The 21559-nt window shown below is 41.0% G+C and overlaps 1 protein-coding gene across 6 annotated transcripts in view; it reads right to left on the bottom strand.

The window, feature by feature from the left end:
• The window catches only part of TGFBR3 (transforming growth factor beta receptor 3), a 180595-nt gene that overhangs the window by 119277 nt on the left and 39759 nt on the right, over positions 1 to 21559 (bottom strand). For 4 of the 6 annotated variants that reach the window (XM_048861633.2, XM_048861631.2, XM_048861630.2 and 1 more), the window contains exon 3: positions 8871 to 8969. The exons of 1 other annotated variant lie outside the window; for it this stretch is intronic. In XM_048861633.2, the coding sequence (XP_048717590.1) occupies positions 8871 to 8969 (99 nt within the window). Of the gene's footprint in view, positions 1 to 8870; positions 8970 to 21559 lie in introns of those variants that run through there. One more of the 6 variants, XM_075131640.1, reaches the window with a different exon arrangement.

The raw sequence follows: 21559 nt of genomic DNA, 5'->3' as shown, positions 1-21559 counted from the left end.
AGTCCACCTAACATACAGCATGCTTACAGAATCCCAAGTAAATGTATTCTCGTGATGTCTTCTGTTTAGTGGATCTGCTATTTATTCATTACCTTTACACATATATCATATCTCTCGGGATGTCGTCAGGAATATGTTTGGGAGAGAAGATGAAGTGTTTGAGGCTGTAATTACATTTAAATACTCATCTGGGCCAATCTAATTTTTTCAAATGGATGTGGAATAAGGACCCTTAGTCCTAAGCCTGGCTACATTCATGCTCTCTAGATTAATATACAGAAGATGTACACATACAGTTGTTGAAAACACCATATGGTGTTAACCAAGATAATTTTATGATACTTTTATTCCCTTGCAGAGGCTATTTGTTCATTTTTGACAAATCTCATGTCACAATGGAAAGTACAATAATCATACTAGCATTGCCTTGGCATGCTTAATAAATGTATTAAATTGCTATTCATATTTTAGGGCTGTCAATAAATTGCAGTTAACACAAGCGCTTAATGCAAAACAAATTAACCAGATTAAAAAATAGTTGTGATTAATCACAGTTTTAATCGCACTATTAAACAATAACAGAATACCAATTGAAATGTATTAAATATTTTGGATATTTTTCTACATTTTCAAAAATATTGGTTTCAGTTACAACACAGAATACAAAGTGTACAGTGCTCACTGCTCACTTTTATAATTTATTACAAATATTTTCACTGTAAAAAAGATAAACAAAAGATACAGTATTTTTCAATTCACCCCACATAAGTACCGTATTGCAATCTCTATCATGAAAGTGCAATTTACAAATCTAGAATTATTTTTTTTACATAGCACTCAAAAACAAAATAATGTAAAACTTTAGAGCCTACAAGTTCACTCAGTCCTACTTCTTGTTCACTAAGACAAACAAGTTTGTTTATATTTATGGGAGATAATGCTGCCTGCTTATTTATGACATCACCTGAAAGTGAGAACAGGCGTTCGCATGGCACTGTTGTAGATGGCATTGCAAGGTATATCTGTCACATAAGGTATATCTGGCAGGTAAATAACTTGTTTGTCTTAGTGACTGGCTGAACAAGAAGTAGGACTGAGTGGACTTGTGGGCTCTAAAGTTTTACATTGCGGTTTTTTGAGTGTAGGTATGTAAAAAAAAAAAATCTACATTTGTAAGTTGCTCTTTCAAGATAAAGAGATTGCAATACCATACTTGTATGAGGTGAACTGAAAAATACAATTTATTGTTTATCTTCTTTTACAGTGCAAATATTTGTAATTATAAAAGTGAGCACTGTACACTTTGTATTCTATGTTGTAACGGAATTCAATATTTTTGAAAATGTAGGGAAACATCCAAAAGATTTATAGTAAATTTAAATTGGTGTTCTATTATTGTTTAACAGTGTGATTAAAACTGCAATTAATCACGACTATTTCTAATCTCATGATTAACTGCCCATAATTTTTTATTTGACAGTCCTATAAATTTTACTTAATAAAAATATTCCTCATGCAATAGATCTACTTAAAACTACTATTTGACCTATATTTACTGGAAACAAGCACAATCAATTACACTTAAGACATATAAAAGGATCTGTTCCACTCTTGGGTACACACAGGAGATTGTTTTTTCTAAATATAAAGCTTTTCCTGGAATGAATTCATTTACTTTTCTCAGCATTACTAAATTCACCCTTTACAATGGCAGGACATTGTTGTCATAACATAAGGTCTCTCAGTAATGCTTCTCTCCCCAGTCTCAAGGCAAGCACACTATTCATGCCTCCGAAAGGGATGGCGAGACTGGGGCTAACTATTTCTTAAAAGACAGCTAAAACAGCAACATGTCAAATGTTGAAAATTTAAAACAATTTTTTCTCCTCTCTCTTTATTTTTCATTTGAAGCTCCTCAGTACCAAAAAGAGCAACAATTTAGGGAAACACTATAAAAAGTTCTCTGACATGCATCAGAGATCTGAGGTCTGGAACAGTTTTAATGATTTTTTTTTTTGAACAGGACACAACTGTAGCCTTGATTAATTTACACAAAAGACTATTATGACAGCAGTCCTTCAGATACCACGGAGTTACTCATTCTTTTTGAAAGAATCACTCTCTGCTTTCTGGTCTAACCATTTTTCAAGAGGCTTTAGAGGGCTTAGTAGTGCTTTCAATTGACTAGCTCTTACTGTACGTCTACACTGCAAAAAAGGTTCACTTTGCTAACTCAGGTTAAAATAGCAGTGAAGACACAGCAACTCCGCTTTTAAGTCTGGACAGCAGCTAAAATTAAAGCCTATATGGGAGCATGGGGCTGAACTTGAGCTGCTAAATTGAAAGTTGAGTTGAAAGTCGAGCTAGTCTGTCTTCACCACTTTTTAAACCCTAGTTAGCTACCACAGGTTAGCTGAGTTAAGAACACAGAGGTTTTTTGGTTTTTGATTTTTGCAGTGTAGACAGAATCTTCACATCAACTCTTTCTCCCAACTTCAAAGAAAAAAAGGCTGCTTAAAAAACTAAGAATGGGGGTCAGGTGTAAGAATACTGTTCTGAATTAACTGCCTGCATTACGGATTTGTGAAAACACAATTAATTATGTTACTATTTAAATGACCAAAACCACTATTTTAGAGCTTTAAAAAGTCTGATTACAGCTATAAATGTACTCTAGAGTGGAAAACAATTGCACATCTTATCTCCAGCCATAATTATCTTATGTATCCGCTCTTCAATATTACTGGCCAAGCTGGAAGCCTAACCCAACCACCATGCCCACTTGCAGCTTTCACCAAATAATAGTTTGCTAGCAAAACAGGACTATTTCCAAAAGGAACACAAGTATGTTAGAGTAAGAATTTACTGTACTGCTCTTCAATAAACACGCAGAAATCTAGGGGAACAGTCTAAAATCACTCCATGTAAAAGTAATGGTATTGCAGCAATCAGATAGGGAAGAAAAAATATCAAATAGAAAGCATGAAGTATTAGGAGTGTAACACCATCAAACCACATACATTTTAACTTCACTCTTCAGTAAAAGGAGAATCAGTCATTTCGCTCATCACTGAAGTCGGAAAGTTCACAGGTTAGAAAGCACTTATGAATAAACTGTGACTTTTTAAAAATACTTTTAAATCTCACTGATGCAAAAGGGTTAAATTTGAGGAAAACTAATGTTTATTTGAATTCTAGTATTTTTTTAAAAAAAATTTGCTCCTTTGAGGAGTTAGTACCTCCGTTCACAATGGACTCCAGTTCTGGTTTCCAGTAGCTGCAGATTAAGAACTCCCCATTAGTAGGTCCTAGGTGATAGTTACTCAGACCTCTGTTTTGCCTGGAAAGCTCCTTCCTTAAGAAAACTGATGTACTCTAAATTCTACTGGGATCTGTTGAGGGACAGCGTGCGTAGGCACCTGATGAAAAATAAGGTATAGCAGTATAGAGAGTGTAAAACGCTTAGTACATCTCACTGTTGGGAAGGGCAAGGAAGAGCTGGATCATATTTACTCTGTTGTAGGAATGGTCCATAACACACGGTATCTGGGATTAAGTATATCCTCATGAAGCAAAAAAAATTACTTACCTGAATGGTAGCCGTTGTACTTGGGAAATATCATGCATGTGTGTATTCCTCACAGGTATGTATGCACAAAGCTGGAAAATTTTGTCTAGCAGTACTGTAGGGGGGCACTCACACCTTGTGGCTGTAGGCCCTCCCCTGGCTACATGGGGTGGCATGGCGTCAACTGCTATCAGTTCTTTCTCACTGAACTTCAAGAGCATAGACTCCAAGAGGGGGACTGAGGGTGGGTAGAACCCACATCTGCATCACATCTCAAGAACAACAGTTACAGTTCAGTTAAGTAACGTTTTTTATTCTTCAAGTAGATGCAGCTGGTATTCCACATAGGTGACTCACAAGCAGCACTCACAGTGGGTGGAGCTGGGAGTCTAGTTAAACAAGGATTGCAGAACTGCCTTCCCAAAGTTTGCATCTGCTCTAGATGCTGCAGTAATAGCATAATGGTTTGCACATGTGTGTACAATTGACCAAGTGCCAGGCCTGCAGATTGGTGTTTTTAGGTGACATTTCAATATTGGACATTGACATAGCCTGCACTCAGGTAGAATGAGGGGGGGGATAGCTTAATGGTTTGAGCATTGGCCTGCTAAACCCAGGGTTGTGAGTTCAATCCTTGAGGGGGCCATTTAGGGATCTGGGGCAAAAATTGGGGATTGGTCCCGCTTTGAGCAAGGAGTTGGACTAGATGATTTCCTGAGGTCCCTTCCAACCCTGATATTCTATGATTCTATGAGCTCACACACGGGGAATGATCAGAGCTCTCTTGTATTCTGTCTCTCTATATATGAAGTTTTCCCTAGAGACTGTCTGCGAAGAGATTGCTTGTCCTTTCATTCAGTCTGCCTATTACAAATAGATGAGGAGAAGCACAAAAAGGCTAAGTCCTTTCCAGGTAAAAAGTTAGACACTGCCTGACATCCAACATGTGAAGACGCTGCTCTGCTGGGGTTGAATGTGGCTTAGGACAGAACACAGGTAAATACACCACCTGGTTTAAATGAAACTGAGAAACCACAATAGATAAAACCAGAGGGTGTTGTCACAAGGTCACTTTGTCTTTGGAGAACTGCATGTAAGGAGACTCTGCCATCAAAGCCTGCAACTCAGACACTCTCTTCGTATATGTTACTGCCATCAGGAACATTGTTTTGACACAAAAGAGAAAAGGAAGAAGATGCTGCAGACTCAAACAAAGGTCCCTTCAGAGCCACTAAGGCCTTAATAAGGTTCCACAAAGAACTGCTTCTCTCAATAGCTGGTGGAAACAAAGAATTCCTTTCAAGAACGTTGTTACCACAGTATTCAAAAATACCGACCTCCTAAGGATGGGCAGATGAAACACTGAAATCACCACCAGATGCACCATCAACAAGCTAAGTACAAGACCTGACGACTGGAGATATAATAAGTATTCCAAGATGTCCTGGATATAAGCCAGCTTTGACTGAACTCTGTGGGCCAACAACCATATCGAAAAATACTTCCATTTGGCAAAATAAGCCATTTAGTAGAGGGCTTCCTACTATTGAGCAGAAGCTGTCATACAGCTTCTGAATATCACTCTTCCTTCTCCTGTAGCCATGCACACAGTGGCATGGAGAAAGAGCGCAGGATGCAAAATCTGTCCGTGATGCTGAGTCAAGGGGTTGGGATGAAAAGGAAGGGATGTGGAAGGCTGAATCATTAATGTGAGAAGGTCTAAGAACCAACATGGCCTCAGCCATGCCAGAGCAATGATGAGGAGTCTGGCATGGTCCAATTTCAATATGAGAATGACCTGCAGAATGATTGGAATCAGAAGAAAAGCATACAGGAATGCTGATTCCCAATTCAGGTGAAAAGTGTTGGCCAGGGAGCCTGGACTGAGACCCCCTTAAGGGCAAAACTGACAACATTACTAGTTGTCTCTCGTGGCAAACAGATTGATCGTCTGCATACCCCAAGCTGCAAAGGCAGATGGCAGGACACAGAGCTTCAGAGACACAGGGAGAAATTCCTCATGAGGTAACCCGCAAGTTGATTCTGAACCCCAGGTAAGCGATCAGCCCCTAGAGTAATGCTTTGTCTGATACAAAACCGCCAGAGCCTTATCACCTCCTGACACAGAACAGTTGACTGTAGTCCCCTTTGTCTGTTCACATAATACATTACAGCAGTATTGTCAGTGAGTATGTGAAAGACTGAGCCTTTGACGTGGACTTGGAAAGTGAGACAGGGACTGTAGGTGGCCCAAAGCTCCTGGACTTTGAAGTCCAGCAGTGAAGTTTCCTATTCTGACCACAGGCCCAGAACTTTCAGTGACCCCAGATGAGCTCCCAAGACCATCAAGGAGATGTTATTGACAATAGTCCTGGTTAGCAGGAGCTGAAAGAAACACACACCCTGGCATACGTTGTCATGAACTGGACATCACAGTGGACATCACTGTAAGGAGTCCATGATCAGCACAGGAAGTGGACAGATTCGTCCAAGAGATGGATAGACTGACAAGCCACATTTGGAGAGGGTGAAGATGCAATCTGACAGAATGGACCACTTGTGTGCATGCAGCCATGTGTGCAGCTCCAGACAAAGCTGGTCAGCCAGCAACAATGCTCTCAACCTCACAGAATCTATTGGGGCCCCAACGAACTTGCTTTTTTGAGTGGGGACAAACATTGACTTCCTGTTTAGGATAAGGCCCAGGCAATTGAGTCAGTGTAGTGTGACATGTACATGAGAGAGGTCTTCTTCCCTGGACTTGCCTCTCAGTCACCAATCATCCAGATATAGCAAGATATGAATTCCTTTCAGCCTGTGGTAAGCCATCACTGCAACTACAATTTGTTAAAAGACCTGGGTAGCAGAGAATAGGCAAAAAGGAGTATGGTGTACTGATAGTGACAGTTCACCATGACAAACCAGAAGACTTTCCTGTTGCTTGGGAGAACCACTATGTGGAAATAAGTATCCTGAAGGCCCAGGGTAGCAAGCCACATTGTGATTTAATGTGGGGAGGACAGTTGTTATGGTGACCATCTGGAACCTCCCAAACCTAATATAGTTGTTAAAGTGCGGAGCTCAAGAATAGGTCTCACCTCTCCCTTGGATTTGGGAACCAGAAAGTACTGAAAATAAACCCCCCAATCCCACTGCTGCAGAGGAACCTCCTCCACAGCTCCCAAAGCTAGCAGAGACTAAACCTGCTTGAAGAGCAGTGTCTAGGAAGAGGAGTCCCTGAAGAGGGATCGGGAAGGAGGGTAGGGAGGAAGGATGGAAAAAAACTGGATGGCATAACCTGATCTGACAGTGCTTAGGACCCAGTTGTCTGTGGTAACTGAGTCCCAAACATTGTAAAAGTGAGCCAGTCTGTCCCTGAAAGGGGGGATAGGTATGTAGAAATCATGACTGGATCACTGCCCCAGACACAGAGTCAAAAACAGTCACTCAATAGATGCTGGGAAGGACATGAGTCAATTGGCTGAAACTAGAACCTGAAGGCCTTTGCCTCTGAGATCTAAGACACTTTCTGGGGTATTCCCACTACTTTGAGTGAAAGAAGGACTGCCCAATGAAGTGCCGAGAGCAGTACTGCTGTTGCTGACTGCCAAAATGGTACCTTTGAACCACTGCAGGATACACCTCTAAAGAATGCAGCTTGGCTCATGAATCTTTAAAAGAGTGCAAGTTCTCATCTGTCTTGTCTGAGAATAGCACCCAACCGTAGAAGGAAAGATTCTCAATAGCCTGTTGCACCTGAGAACCAATGCCTGAATTCTGCAGCCATGACACCTTCCTAATGGTCACAGCTGAGGCCATAATTCTGGCCAATGTATCAGTCATGTCCAATGCTGACTACTGAGAAAACTTGATCATCAAACAGCCTTCAACCACAAAAGCATTCTGGAGGCATCCAGCAACTTGTCTGCAAATTTAGATACGGCAGTCCAATTAACGGAAGTCATATTTATGTTGGTTGTTGATACACTTGTTGGTTTATGATATACATTTGCAGGGAAGAGGAGGTAAAAAAAAATCTTTCTCCCAAGTCCATCTTCTTGGACTCCTTTTCCTTGGGAGTAGATTGATATCTACCCTGTCAAGCCCTATCATTCGCTGCAGTCATAACAAGAGAATTAGGGACTGAGTGAGACTAGAAACCCACAAAACCCTGCACAGGGATGAAAGAGCACTTCTCCAAATGCTTTGCAGTGGGCAGCACTGAAGCCCTTGCCTTTGCAGGTTCCAGGGCAGTGTCATTAATAGGGAGCACTATTCTCCCCAGCACAGACAGTTGGAGAATGTTGAGAACTTGTGCATATTCTCCTGTAAAAATTCTGCCTGGATGCCCAAGAAAGCAGCCATAAGCTGCAAAAGATCCTGGTATGCCTTGAAATTCTCAGGTACTGAGGGGAGAAGGAGAATCTGGCACAACTGAATTGTCAGGAGATGACAAAGAAATAACCAAATGAACCAAATGCTGTATTTAAAGAAAACCTTCCAATTTTCAGGGGAAAAGAAGGCAGAATGGACTTTCCTGAGACTTCAAGCAATGTAGTTCCAAAGTAGAGATCTGAATGTCCCTCACAAGATGTGTAAACCTAATAATCAAGTGTCTGATTTTTCCATTTTAGGATATGAATAATTCCTGTGAATCTTAAGAGGATTATTCTTGTGCAAATACTCTACAGTGGGAGACTTGGACCCTTGTTCTTTTGGGAGACTCAGTAGAGCAAACAGCTGCCTTGGACCACCCTGGACTTCGTCTCCATCTGTAGTAAAGACATGTGACTGTTTACTTCAGCTGTAATGCAATACAGAACTGAAAAAAAATATGCTCTGATTGGTCCAACATTTGCCTGAAATAACAAAAAGGTTTTCATTCCAATTGGCATTTTGAGCCTGCTGCTGGAAGGAGCCATCCTGATTAAAAGGGAAGTCAAGATGTGTTACTAGTGATGTGGGAGCCCAAAGTAGGAATACAAGCTTGTTTCCAAACTGCTGTAACAGTGGTTTAAACAACCCTACACAAATAACTGTATATGGATTTATGACATTATACTACACTTTTGAATCACTTTATCTTAAAATTTACATACATTTTGCTTGCTGGGCTGTTTGTTAACAGAGTGGGTGAAATCCATGTTTCATCATTTACTGTTGTTCTGGAAAACGCCCAATGGTAATTTGCTAACAAAATACCCATATCAAATACGACAATGAGAGTGAGACAACATCACATTTACCATATACAGAATAGTGAAAACAAGTAGCATGAGTCATCTGATTCAAATCAATTTACCATACTGGTCTGATTGTAGCAGGTGATGTGTAGTCTGTTGCCTCAAATATGAAAGGAGAGAGCTTTTCAGAGGTGGGGTGATGGGGGAAGATGTGTTCTCTGTAAAGGAAAGAAGCATCTCTGATTACACAGAGACTTTGTAAGTACGTTACACTGAACTGCAGATAGCTTTAATCCATAACAAAAGACTTTTCCTCCCCTACCATAGGTAATCTCATAGTTTCATAGATCATAGAGCCAGAAGGGGCCAGAGGGGACCACTGTGATCATCTATTCCAGTGGTTCACAACCTTTCAAAACTATTATACCCCTTTCAGGAGTCTGATTTGTCTTGTGTACCCCCAAGTTTCACCTCACTTAAAAACCACTTGCTTAGAAAATCAGACATAAAAATACAAAAGTGTCTCAGCACACTATTACTGAAAAATTGTTTACTTTCTCATTTTTACCATATATTTTAAAATAAATCAACTGGAATTTAAATATTGTACTTACATTTCAGTGTACAATATAGTACATAGTATGGTATATAAACAAGTATATATAGTATATAAACAAGTCATTGTCTGTATGAAATTAAGTTTGTACTGACTTCGCTAGCGCTTTTTATGTAGCCTGGTGTAAAACTAGGAAAATATCTAGATGAGTTGATGTACCCTCTGGAAGACCTCTGCATATCCACAGGGGTACACATACCTCTGGTTAAGAACCACTGTCCAACCAACTGTAAAACATAGGCCATAGGACTTCACACTCCTGTTTGAACTAGATGCTTTTAGAAAAGCATCCAATCTTGATTTAAAAATTGCCATTGATGGACAATCCACCAAAGACCCTTGGTAAATTGTTCCAATGGTTAATCACTCGCACTGTCAAAAATGTACGCCTTATTTCCAGCCTGAATTTGTCTATCTCCAACTTCCATCCACTGGATCTTGTTATACATTTGAAGAGTCTTCAATCTACCAGACAATCTATCAATTTCCCCCCCACATGTAGGTATTTACAGACTGATCAAGTGACCTCTTTACCTTCTCTTAAGGAAACTAAAGAGATTGCACTCGAGTCTTTCACTACAAGGCAAGTTTTCCAATCCTTTAGTCAGTCCTTCTCATGGCTCTTCTCTAAACCCTCCCAAATTTATCCATTTCCTTCTTGAACTGTGGAGTCCAGAACTGGACACAATATTCCACTAGTGGTTGCACCAGTGCCAAATACAGAGGTAATATTATGTGTCTTCTCGTACTCAAGATTCCTGTTTATACATCTCAGGATTGCATTAGCCTTTTTGCTGCATCATTGCATGGAAAGCTCATGTTTAGCTGATTATCCTCCATGAACCCCAATCCTTTTCTGAGTCACTGTTTCCCCGGACAGAGTCTGCCATCTTGTATCTCACTATTCTGTAACTTAAACTAGAGACCCATTTAGCAGTTTTCCATAATATCTGTCTACATAAGTGTGTTTTGCTTATCTTTTAACTTTTCTATTTCTGTAACGTCAATAACATTTACTTTTATTTAAGCCAAATGTCATGCGATTGTAGATATACGGTGGCAACAATTTCTGGCAGGTGTCTTGGAAAGATACTGAACTTTGATCTTGGATAAAACTGACTCAGTAATGAGTGGCAATCTCAATACAAGGCCAGGGGCCAAGTGGCTTGTGATATTCCCACTATGAACATTGCCACAAAAGGGACTGACAAGGAAAAATATGGGTACCAGAAAAATCTAAGCAACATGAACATTAGTAGGTTAATGCACAGGCTTTGTAAGCTGTTTAACAGTCCACAAACCTAAACAAATAAGTTTCATAATATTTCCAAAAGGTCAAGGGCTTCTTACCTTGAACTTGTAAACTGTCTGACCTCAGCAAAATTGGTGCAGATTTTCTAAAGCCGTCACTCGTTAAAAGGGAATTTTGAGATAAATGCTTTGCACAAACATGACTGACTATATTCTCCTTTTTTACAACCTCTTACTGTTACAACCACTAATTTACAAGGCAAAAGAAATACAGGCATTTAAAGAGTTTGCCCCTTGGGCAAATAATTCAATGGTTTTAAATTTAAAGACTTCCAATTAATTTCTATTTACCTAAAGCAGCATGTTTCTTTTGAGTGCTAGATCATGATAACCTGGTTTGACCTCCTGCACTTTGCAGGCCACAGAACCTCACCCACCCATTCCTGTAATAGACCCATAACCTCTGGTTGAGTTACTGAAGTCTTCAAATCTGGATTTAAAGACTTCAAGTTACAGAAATTCTACCATTTACCTAGGTCAAACCAGCAAGTGATCTGTGCCCCAGGCTGCAGAGGAAGGCAAAAAAAAAAAAAAAAAAAAAACAACCACCCTAGGGTCTCTGCCATTGTGGCCTGGAGGGAAATTCCTTCCTGATCCCAAATATCACAATCAGTTAGTCCCCGAGCAGGTGGGTGAGACCCACCAGCCAGACACTTGGGAAATAGTCTCTGTAGTAACTCAGAGCCCTCCCCAAATAACAGCCATTGGAGTTATTTGTTAATAGCAGTCTTGCGTGGGCCACATGCCATTGTAGGCAGTCTCATTACACCATCCATTCCATAAACTTATCGCTCAGTCTTGAAACAAGTTAAGTTTTTGCCCCTACTGATCCCCTTGGAAGGCTGTTCTAGAACTTCACTCCTCTGATGGTTAGAAACCTTTGTCTAATTTCAAGTCTAAACTTGTTGATGATGGCCAATTTATATCCATTTGTTCTTGTGCCAACATTGGCCTTAAATAACTCCTCTCCCTCCTTGGCATTTATACCTCTGATGTATTATAGAGAGAAATCTTATCTTCCCTCAGCCTTCATTTGGGAAGGCTAAATTTGCCAAGCTCCTTATGTCTTATGTCTAGTATGATCAGAGGAATGGAAGGTTTTCCATTCCTCTGATCATACTAGTAGCCTCTCTCTGCATCTCTTCCAGTTTGAATTCATCTTTCTTGAACAAGTGAGAACAGAATTGCACAGAGTGTTCCAGATGAGGTCTAACCAATGCCCTGTATAACGATAAGAACACTTCCATCTCTCTACTGGAAACACCTCGACTGATGCATCCTAGGACTACATTAGCCTTTTTCACAGCTGCATCACATCGTTGGCTCATAATCACCCTGTGGTTGACCAATACATCCAGATCTTTCTTCTCCTCTGTCCCTTCAACTGACATATCCCCCAGCTTACAGCAAAAATTCTTGTTGTCAGTCCCTAAGTGCAGGACCTTGCACTTAACATTACTAAATTTTATCCCATAACTCCAGTTTTCAAGGTCATCTAAATCAGGGCTTCTCAACCAGGGGTACACATACCCCTGGGGATACACAGAGGTCTGCCAGGAAGCACCTCAATTCAGGAATGTGTTGTCTAGTTTTACAACAGGCTACATAAAAAGCACGAGTGAAGTCAGTACAAACTAAAATTTCATACAATGACCTGTTTACAATGCTGTATATACGATACACTGAAATGTAAGTACAATATTTATATTCCAGTTGATTTTATAATTCTATGGTAAAAAAATAAGAACATAAGCAATTTTTCAGTAATAATCTCACTATTGTATATTTATGTCTGATTTTGTAAGCAAGTAATTTTTAAGTGAAGTGAAACTTGGGCATATGCAAGGCAAATCAGGCTCCTGCAAGGGGTACAGTCGACTGGAAAGGTTGAGAACCACTGATCTAAATCTTTGATGATATTCTGGTCCTCCTCCAAATTGGCAACACCTCAATTGTGTGTCATCTGCAACTTTATTAGCACACTCCCACTTTTTGTGCTAAGGTCATTAATGAAAATGTTAAATAAGATTGGTCCCAAGACCGATCTCTGAGAAACTCAACCAGTAACCTCCCTCCAGCCAGACAGTTCACCTTTCACTATGACCCACAGTAGCCTCCTCTTTAACTAGGTCCTTATCCATCTTTCAATTCTCCTATTAATCCCCATCATCTTCAATTTAACTAATAATTTCCTATGTGGGAAATGCCTTACTGAGATCCAGGTAGATCAGATCTGCTACATTTCCTTTGTCTAGAACAGTGGTTCTTAACCTAGGGTGCGAGATACCCTTTCTGGGGGTGCGAGACATGCCAGATTTTTTTAGAAGGTAAATCATCGAAAATACAAATTAAGCACAGGCACGTAAGTACAACTACTTTGTTTAATCAAACCTATGTATTTATTAACAATACACATTTTTATTGATTACTGTAATATACAAAAAATACAGATATCTAGGTTTAAAGAACTGACCTACTTCAACGATTTTTAATAAGGGGTGCGAGAACATATTTTGAGAACCAAAGGGGTGCTGGCTGCAGTAAAGGTTAACCACCACTGGTCTAGAAGACCAGTTAACTTCTCAAAGAAAGAGATCAGGTTGGTCTAACACAATACACCATTTGTAAAACCTTGTTGTATTTTATCCCAACAACAGTTTGCCTCTATATCCTTAACGAGTTTCTCCTTCAAAATTGGTCACAGTAGGACCCGGTTACAGTTATTATTATTATTTTCAAAGGTTTTGAACATAGTTTGGTGCACATCCAACAGCTTCTGTATGTTAAACAGAACCAGAAATTGGGAACAACTAATTGTATGAAATTCTTCAGTTAATTCAAACTAAAGGGGCCGCTAGCAACATCCATTATTGCCCATAACTCCCCACCACCACCACCACAAGGCCCCACTGAAATTAAAATCTCAATTATATTAGAAATGTGGGTTTAGGAAGTACTCTTCTGCAGCAATAGCCAGGAGCACCAGGGCAGGGATAGGCCCAGCCAGAGCCCCATGGAAATTAGCAGGACAAGCTCTCCACCTCCAGTCACGAGGCCTTAGTAGTCCCCCTTCCCCAGCCATATGGGCTGGGAGATGAAAGTCAGACCCCCCAGGGGGTGGGAGGAGCCATCCCTAAAAGCAGCAAGGGAGGAAGAGGCCCAGGGCCCCAACTCTCATCCACTGCCCACCCTCCCCCATATACTCATGATGTCAGCGAACGGCTCTAAACGTTGTGAAGTCTGGATGCTATTTTCTGTCCGCTGACTGGCTATTTGCCTTGACCTCCTTTCCCCTTTCCTTTCCTTCGAAGTCCCTCACCTTCCTGTCTCCTCTCCCTTTTCTTCCACTCTCCCCTCATCTCCCCTCCCCGCCCCGAGACCCCAAGCTCACCTATTGGGGCCTGATCCAGTAGGTGATGTCAGAGCATGCATACCAGATTGGGCCCCGCAGAGGAGATAGGTGTAGGAATGCCATTCTTTCCCCAGTTCATGAATCAGAACCAAGTCAGGAACCCATCACCACCCTGATCCCTCTGTTTATACACTGCACCCCTTATCACCACCACATTTTACGTCATTTTTTATGGTAAGCACTCTGCAGCAGGGATCACATCTTATGTGTTTTTACAGCACCTAGGTCTGGACCCCATGGTACTAGCCTGAGATCTTTGTGCACTATCACAATATCAAAATAAAACAAATAATTATTTTAACAACATATACATGAAGCATCTCATCTCAGAAATTCTTTGCACCTCTGCACAGTTATTTGGTTTAGTTTTATCATCTTTGAAACTTGTTTTGGAATTATATTAAAATGTATACTATATTTCCCTTTAAATTATGCTCTGCTTTGATGGCTTTTTACCGTTCTTTGTTCTAGGAAGTCTGTTTTATTAAAATTCCAAAAGCAGAGCAAAGCCAAAACTATGTTATGCATACATGCAGCTAAAGTTACTATTCAACTTTGCTAATTTTTAATATACAGCCTGTTTCTCTTAACATGTTTGCTTCTGTGTCTTGATAACAAGCTATGAATTGATTATTTTTGATAAATGTTTGCAAATACCTGTATGTTTAAGGAAATGTAAGACGAATCATCAAAGGCTTTGTCTGGGTCCAAGTCAATAAAAGTTATGGCATTTTTTAGATCTTACATTCGATGGGCCAAATACCACATGGAAACAACTAGCCCAGACTCTTGTGTTCATGAAGATCCTACTGCACAAATGGGGTCTATATTAATAAGGTGCTCAGCATAGATACATCTGATATAAAGCATTGACTTCAGGATTTGGCTGTGATACAGTTCACATACTTGCTGGTCCCTAGACTGGTTAAACTGCAAGAATATTACCATGATTTGAATTCTCTGTGGGAAATGTAATTGCATGGTCTGTTTGTGGAACTGTGGCTCACTGAAAATTAATTTTCATTTTCTGAACACAGGTATCAAGACCTTCACAAAAGGTGGAGGAGGGACTTGAACTGAGGATCTTTCACATCCAAGCTGAGTACACTAACTGCTAAGCTAAAAGTTAGGAGGGAAGGCCTCCTTACCCACACTACTGTGTTGTGTAAGCTCACCTATTGGGGCCTGACCCAGTAGGTGACATCAGAGTATGCATACCAGATTGGGCCCAGCAGAGTAGATAGGTGTAGGAACGCCAATCTTTCCTCAGTTCATGAATCGCTCAGGGACTTCGGTGTCTGGATGAGAAGCAGAGGGCTGTAATGTGCATGCCCAGAGGCAGAAACAGAACTTTACTGCAAAAAGTAAAGTTTACTGCAAAAAGTTTAGGCACCTACAGGGTTAGACGGCAGCTGAGCTGGGGTTTTGTGAATCCCAGCAGGGCCTGGTTCTGGGATTTAGGCACGTAAAGTGGCAGTTGGATGCTCAAGTCCTTTTGTGAATCTAGCTTAGCCTACCCTGGATTTTCCTTAATCAGGGAAGACTCCTGTTGAAGTTCATAGGAGATTTTCCAGAGAAAGGACTAAATGAAAAGTGAGAAAGGATGGTCCTATAAATTTGGGAGTGGATGTTTTATGCAAATTTATAGGGGATAACTCATATCTCATGTAGATGGCAACCATATGCAAGAGGATTTAGCCATAAATGTCCTTTGCCTGCTTGATTCTTGCTTTTTTTTGCTTTTTTTTTTTTTGGTGTGCTCAGTAGAGAAATGGTTACAGCTAACATTACTTTGAGGACCTATTTGTAACCCTTCTGCCCATCAGAGTTGCAGCAACAAGGGCCGGGTTCAGTATCTAGGGGTTCCATTCCAATAACACAATGCAAAACCGGCTCAAGCCCCCACCCAGTGACCTGGGACAATTATATACCACCCCTGCTGGGCGCCCCTAGGAGGCAATACTTCCCCTCTCGGAAGCACAAAGTCTGAGTGTAGCAAAAGCCTTTTATTAACAGAGAGAAACAATGTGGCATTATGTTGGGGAAACACCACCAACAGGATTCATGACACAACCCATGAGCAAAAAATCCACCCCAAGCAAACTGGGCCATGTCCTTTCCCTTTGATTCTTGAGTCCAGCAACCCAAAAGTCAACCAAAGTCCCAAAAGTCCAACAACCCAAACGTCTCTGTCCCTGGTCAGTGCAGCCCCAGAGTTCAAAAGTTTATCTGCAGAGTTTTACCTCCCCACCTGGGTGGAGATGGGGGGGGGGCGCGCGTTAAAGGGCACCTTCCGTGGTCCAAAGCTGATTGCCTCACCAGCCGTCCCACAAATCGCTCTGCTCTGCCAGCCACCCCATGAGCTGCTCCAGCCGTCCCGCAAGCTGCTCCACTCCACCAGCCGCTCTGCTCTGCCAGCCGTCCCATGAGCCACTCCAGCCATCCCGCAAGTTGCTCCGCAATATATCTTCAGGGCCACCCCACACTTAACACAACACTTAGTGATTTCAGCTCTTAGTAATTTTAGCTCTTTTGTGATTTCAGTTTGCCATAGAGGAGCCTCAGTGATGGTGCACCATTGGCCCAAAGTGAATTCAACTCAGCAGCCTGTAACTAGACTCTAAGGGAATCAAAATTAGCTCTGATATTCCATAGTGGAGAGAGGAGGAGGTGCAATAGGTATGTAGGGCCCTCACCAGGGGCCCATACCACCAGGTATTAATACCTGTCCACAGCCTCTCTCAATTCATTGAGTTTTGGAACCCATGTCCCTTGCCTAGTGAGTGCTACTTAGTTGATGGCGAGTCCCTCCATCATAACAAAAGGCCAAGTACAGTTCCACTGTCCTTGAGTCACATAATCAGGATAACAATTTATTTTTCCTGCCCCAATAACAGAGAAACTGGGGATCCCACAGCAGCCAAAGTGACCATTTGGGCAGCTATGGGCTCATGCTAGGTGGGGTGGGTTTGCCTATGCAAATCAGATCAGCCCCTGAAGTTCTTTGCCACAACTCGCCACCAGATGTCAGGGTGGAGCTCATCCTGACTCTGCTTACATCTTTACTCCAACGAGACCCTGCCCCACGTCCTGTGCAGCTGTAAGCCCCATTCCAGAGCCTGGCAGCTGCTCCACAATGCCATCCAGAACCGCCTGGTAAAAGCCATCGCAACACGCCTGGGGGAGGTCGCCGTGAACTGCACCATCCCCGGTACTGACAGCCAGTTGCGACCTGACATGGTAGTCACTGACAAGACCCAGAAAAAGATCATCCTCGTTGACTTTACGGTCTCCTTTGAGAACAGGACCCCAGCCTTCCGTGAAGCCCAAGCTCATAAGCTGGAAAAATAAGCCCCCCTGGCCAACACCCTGAGAGCGAAGGGCTACAAGGTGCAGAGGGATGCCCTGATCATCGGAGCCCTGGGCACTTGGGACCCCTGCAATGAGCGTGCACTGTGGACCTGTGGGATCAGTCGACGCTACACACAGCTCATGCAGCGTCTCATGGTCTCGGACACCATCAATGGTCCAGGGACATCTACAATCAGACACATCACCATCCACCGACAGTACCAGGAGGTATGAGTCGGTACAACATCGTGCATCAACTATGAAAAAGGGACAGAGACTTTTTCCATTGGACCATATGAACTGGAAACAAACTCACTGAACATTAAATCTCACCAAATGAGGGTAAATCCATCCTCATCATCGTATCTACTCATTATACTCCACACCTGAACATAGCCATTATATGAACATACCCCCATATCTCACTGTCTGTACTTTGACCCGTTAACCTTTTACCCCCAATCGGGGAGATTGCAGATTATGTATTCACACCCCTTTATAATCTGTACCTTATTCCTTGATAACCAGAAACTTCTATGCTTAAACTCTGTACCGTTTTCTTTTTATTTCAACATCTTAACAAAATTATTAAATCTGTAAAATATGGCAGAACGTCACTTCTCTAAGATATAAATAACTTCAATTTTGAAGGTAACCACAACAAATATAAAACACACAGTTTACACAGTCAAAATGTGCAAACGAAACTTCAGTTTGGGGCTATGCTCTGAAGTTACCAAAGGGGGAAGAAAAAAAACCCCCAAAAAACAAAAACAAAAACAAAACAGGAACCTAGCCTGAAAGCAAACCATCTAGGAAAGAAGAAATTGATTGATGTGCTCTCTTTCCATCTGCCCTGATCTATGTTTTGTTTAGGAATTTCTCTGTTAAACATTAAGCATGTATTTTTCTTCATTCTCTGACAAACACAAAATGCAGCCTGTTACCAGCGACTCCCATTCCTCCCGCCCCCAAAAAAGTGGGCAGATTATTTTTTTGTTCTTGTTTTCTTTCTTCCCTTCTTTCCAAGCGCCCCTCCCTTTTAAATATATGCTGTTTTCCATATATCACTGGATTTGTCTTGTACTGTTCTGAGATAGTGATATTTAAGGAAGCGAGAAATGTAGCTCTGCAAGAGTTAACCAACTCTGTATTTTGTTAATGCTCTGACCAGCTGTTTCTTGTTAACTGTAACAGAGGAGAGCATGCACATTGGTGGCTAACTCATTTTCCACAATACTAAGAAGTTAAAAACAATTCAAGTCCAGGACATCAGCGTGCTGTTCTCCCAAATCAGCATTAGCTACGAAAGGAGAACTGATGTGGTCTTTCTATGAAAGCACAATGGCCCTTCTCCTTGAAAAATCTTTCACGCCATTTTATGCATTAAGGGGAGGTAGGGAAGGGAGTTAATTCATGATCTAAGTCATATGTGTCTAATAGAGATACATGTATTATAAAGAATGTATCCCAATGATCACTGCAACTTGGATAAACACATAATGGAAATATAAAACTGATTAAAGTTTAATTGAAAACACAAATGTTCACGAACAGTATATTAGAAGTTCATCTCTTGCTAAGACCTTGTTAAAGTGGGAGGTCTATTCCTGCACTGATTAGAGAATAACACTTTCTTGTTATGCTCCCTTAGCGAGCAAAGTGTATTTATTCTCACTGGACTTTGATTAGAATTATTTAGAACTAAAAAGGTCTCCAAAATATATGTTTTGGACATATTATTTTTTAGTGCTTGGTGCCCAAAGTCCCGTGGTGCCTTAAAACAAAACAAATTATAATAAAAAAATCCAAACAATCGCTTAGTTGTTCCAATGCTTATGGTTAGATTCCCACATTTACAATCAATTGAGTATTGCATCTGAGCATCTGTATTGAAATATACACACACTGGGTTGACTGTAGAGCAGGCAAGAAGGTCATGGAAGCCTATTTTTAATATCTTGGATTTTATGTTTGATTCCATCAAATCATTAGGATTTGAGGTTCTTGACACTGCCACAGATGGAAAAAAAAGAATTTGGTTTGGTATGAAGTAGAAGGTGATGGTCCTGTTACCTGGACACACATTTACAGTTAGAGCCTTAGTTATGGCGTGGCAGTGCACACATATAGAAGAGTGAATTTGAAGACAGATTATAGTGGTCCTCAAGCCATGATTTGTCACCAAGCATTAATGCAAATCAAGTCACACCCTGACCTTGATTAAACTCAAGCAACCCTAGCATAATGGCATCCTGGTCCCAGACTAGGGCTGCAAGATGCTATGGTAATACACATCACGCAAAATAATAATGAAGTTTGCACATGTGCAATGAGTGGAGAGTGCTCGTGTGATTTCAATTTTACACTTTGTACTAAACTAACTTCTGAAAGATTGTATCCAGTAATCACAGGTACAGCGGTATGTTTACTTTTATTCGTTTGTACAGTAACAGTAAGTTTAAAATTTTTCACATTACCAGTGACTGAAATTATTCTCACATGCATTTTCTGAACATGTACAAAGTCCTTAAGAGTTAGCAAAGATGCTGAGAGTTCAAAGGCTGTGCCAAATTATGTTTTGCATTTCCCCCATATAAAGAGATCTACGCACAGCTGCAGTCTCTCTCATACACGTGCAAATGTGGGTTTAACTCTGGGTTTAGATAAGGTATTGCAGTTGTGTGGGGTGGCTTATTAACAAAACAAAATTTTCTTCCATATAGCAAGATTAGTGCATGGGCTTTTTATACTCTTGCAGTACTGTAAACAATTTGAGAGGCCTAAAAGGTTGTCCATGTACTTTGAAGCTGTCACTTTCCCCCACAAAGGGCATAGAAAGCACACAGAGCATTAAGCAATATGAGTAACATGACCTCCTGCTAAACATTAGAAATACATGTACAAGCTATTATTACTGAGTCAGCACTCAGCTGGGGCAGTTCCCACCATAAAATCAGTTTTGCAGGAATTTATACCTGCTGGACTCCACTTACTAGTGTCTCCCACCTAGAACCTAGTGGGAAGAGATCGGTCCTCCGCTCAAGGCTGGGTCCTTCTGAACTGAGCTTCTCCCATTCAAGGCTCCTTCTCAGAGACTGGTATGCCTCACGGATGGGGCCTGCCTGAGTCCTCAGCTGCTTTTTAGCCCATTCTCACCTGCTATGGGGTTTGTGTACCCCATCACAAGGAGATTCTAACTCTAAAAACCCTTGAATTAATGTAGTGCCAGACACAGGCCTGTTCGTCATTCCAACAGAGTCAGTGGTAAAACCTTCACTTACTTCAATGAAATCAGGACCCCACTGTATTTTATTTGCATGTCACAAGATGCATGATAAATTAAAGATTATATAATGCAGAAGTTGTCTTCTGATTGTCTCAGTTTCTCATTTCCTTTGTGCTCTACAAAAGAAACATCCTTGTTTCCAGTTTGAGAGGGAAAGACTAGCATTGCCTAACAACAACCTTTTCCTTGGTAATCAAGAAATGGCACAGATACAGTCTAAAGGGACATTTTCATCTGGAAAGATGGTACGAGCAACATGCAACTTCAAGGGAGAAAAATGGGGAGGGAGGATTCCTTAATGATCAAACTGAGAACAGGGAATTTGGTTCAGCTGGAAAAAAATAAATCCTTACTTTAAGCACAAACACACTTGTTGGGTTAGGAAATGGCAGGCCACCAAATTATCTGCCATGTTTGTTTGTAGTAGGTTTTTTTCTTTTGTAGCTGTGTTGGTCCCAGGACATGACACAGACAAGGTAGATGAGACAATACCTTTTATCGGACCAACTTGGTGAGATAATTCCTCACCTACCTTGTCTCTCCCGTGTCCTGGGACCAACACAGCTACAAGTATGGTTGTGCTTAAAGCAAGGATTTATTTTTTTCCAGCTAAACCAAATTCCCTGTTCTCAGTCTAGCAAAGTTCCAATTATGTTAGTAACTAAATGTATTAGAAGTTAGTATTCAAGTGTATCCCTAACCACCGTCTTTATAACTGCCCATGACAGTCACTAACAATGCAGCCACGTGATTAATAAAGCCAGCTGCAATTTTCACTCACTGGAAATTGAAACAGACACCAAAAATAAAACACAGGGTAATCCCATTT

The sequence above is a fragment of the Caretta caretta genome, chromosome 8 (assembly GCF_965140235.1).
Source record: "Caretta caretta isolate rCarCar2 chromosome 8, rCarCar1.hap1, whole genome shotgun sequence".
NCBI lineage: Eukaryota > Metazoa > Chordata > Testudines > Cheloniidae > Caretta > Caretta caretta.
The sequence above is the reverse complement of the archived record's forward strand: the minus strand, read 5'-3'. Positions and strand labels throughout refer to the sequence as shown.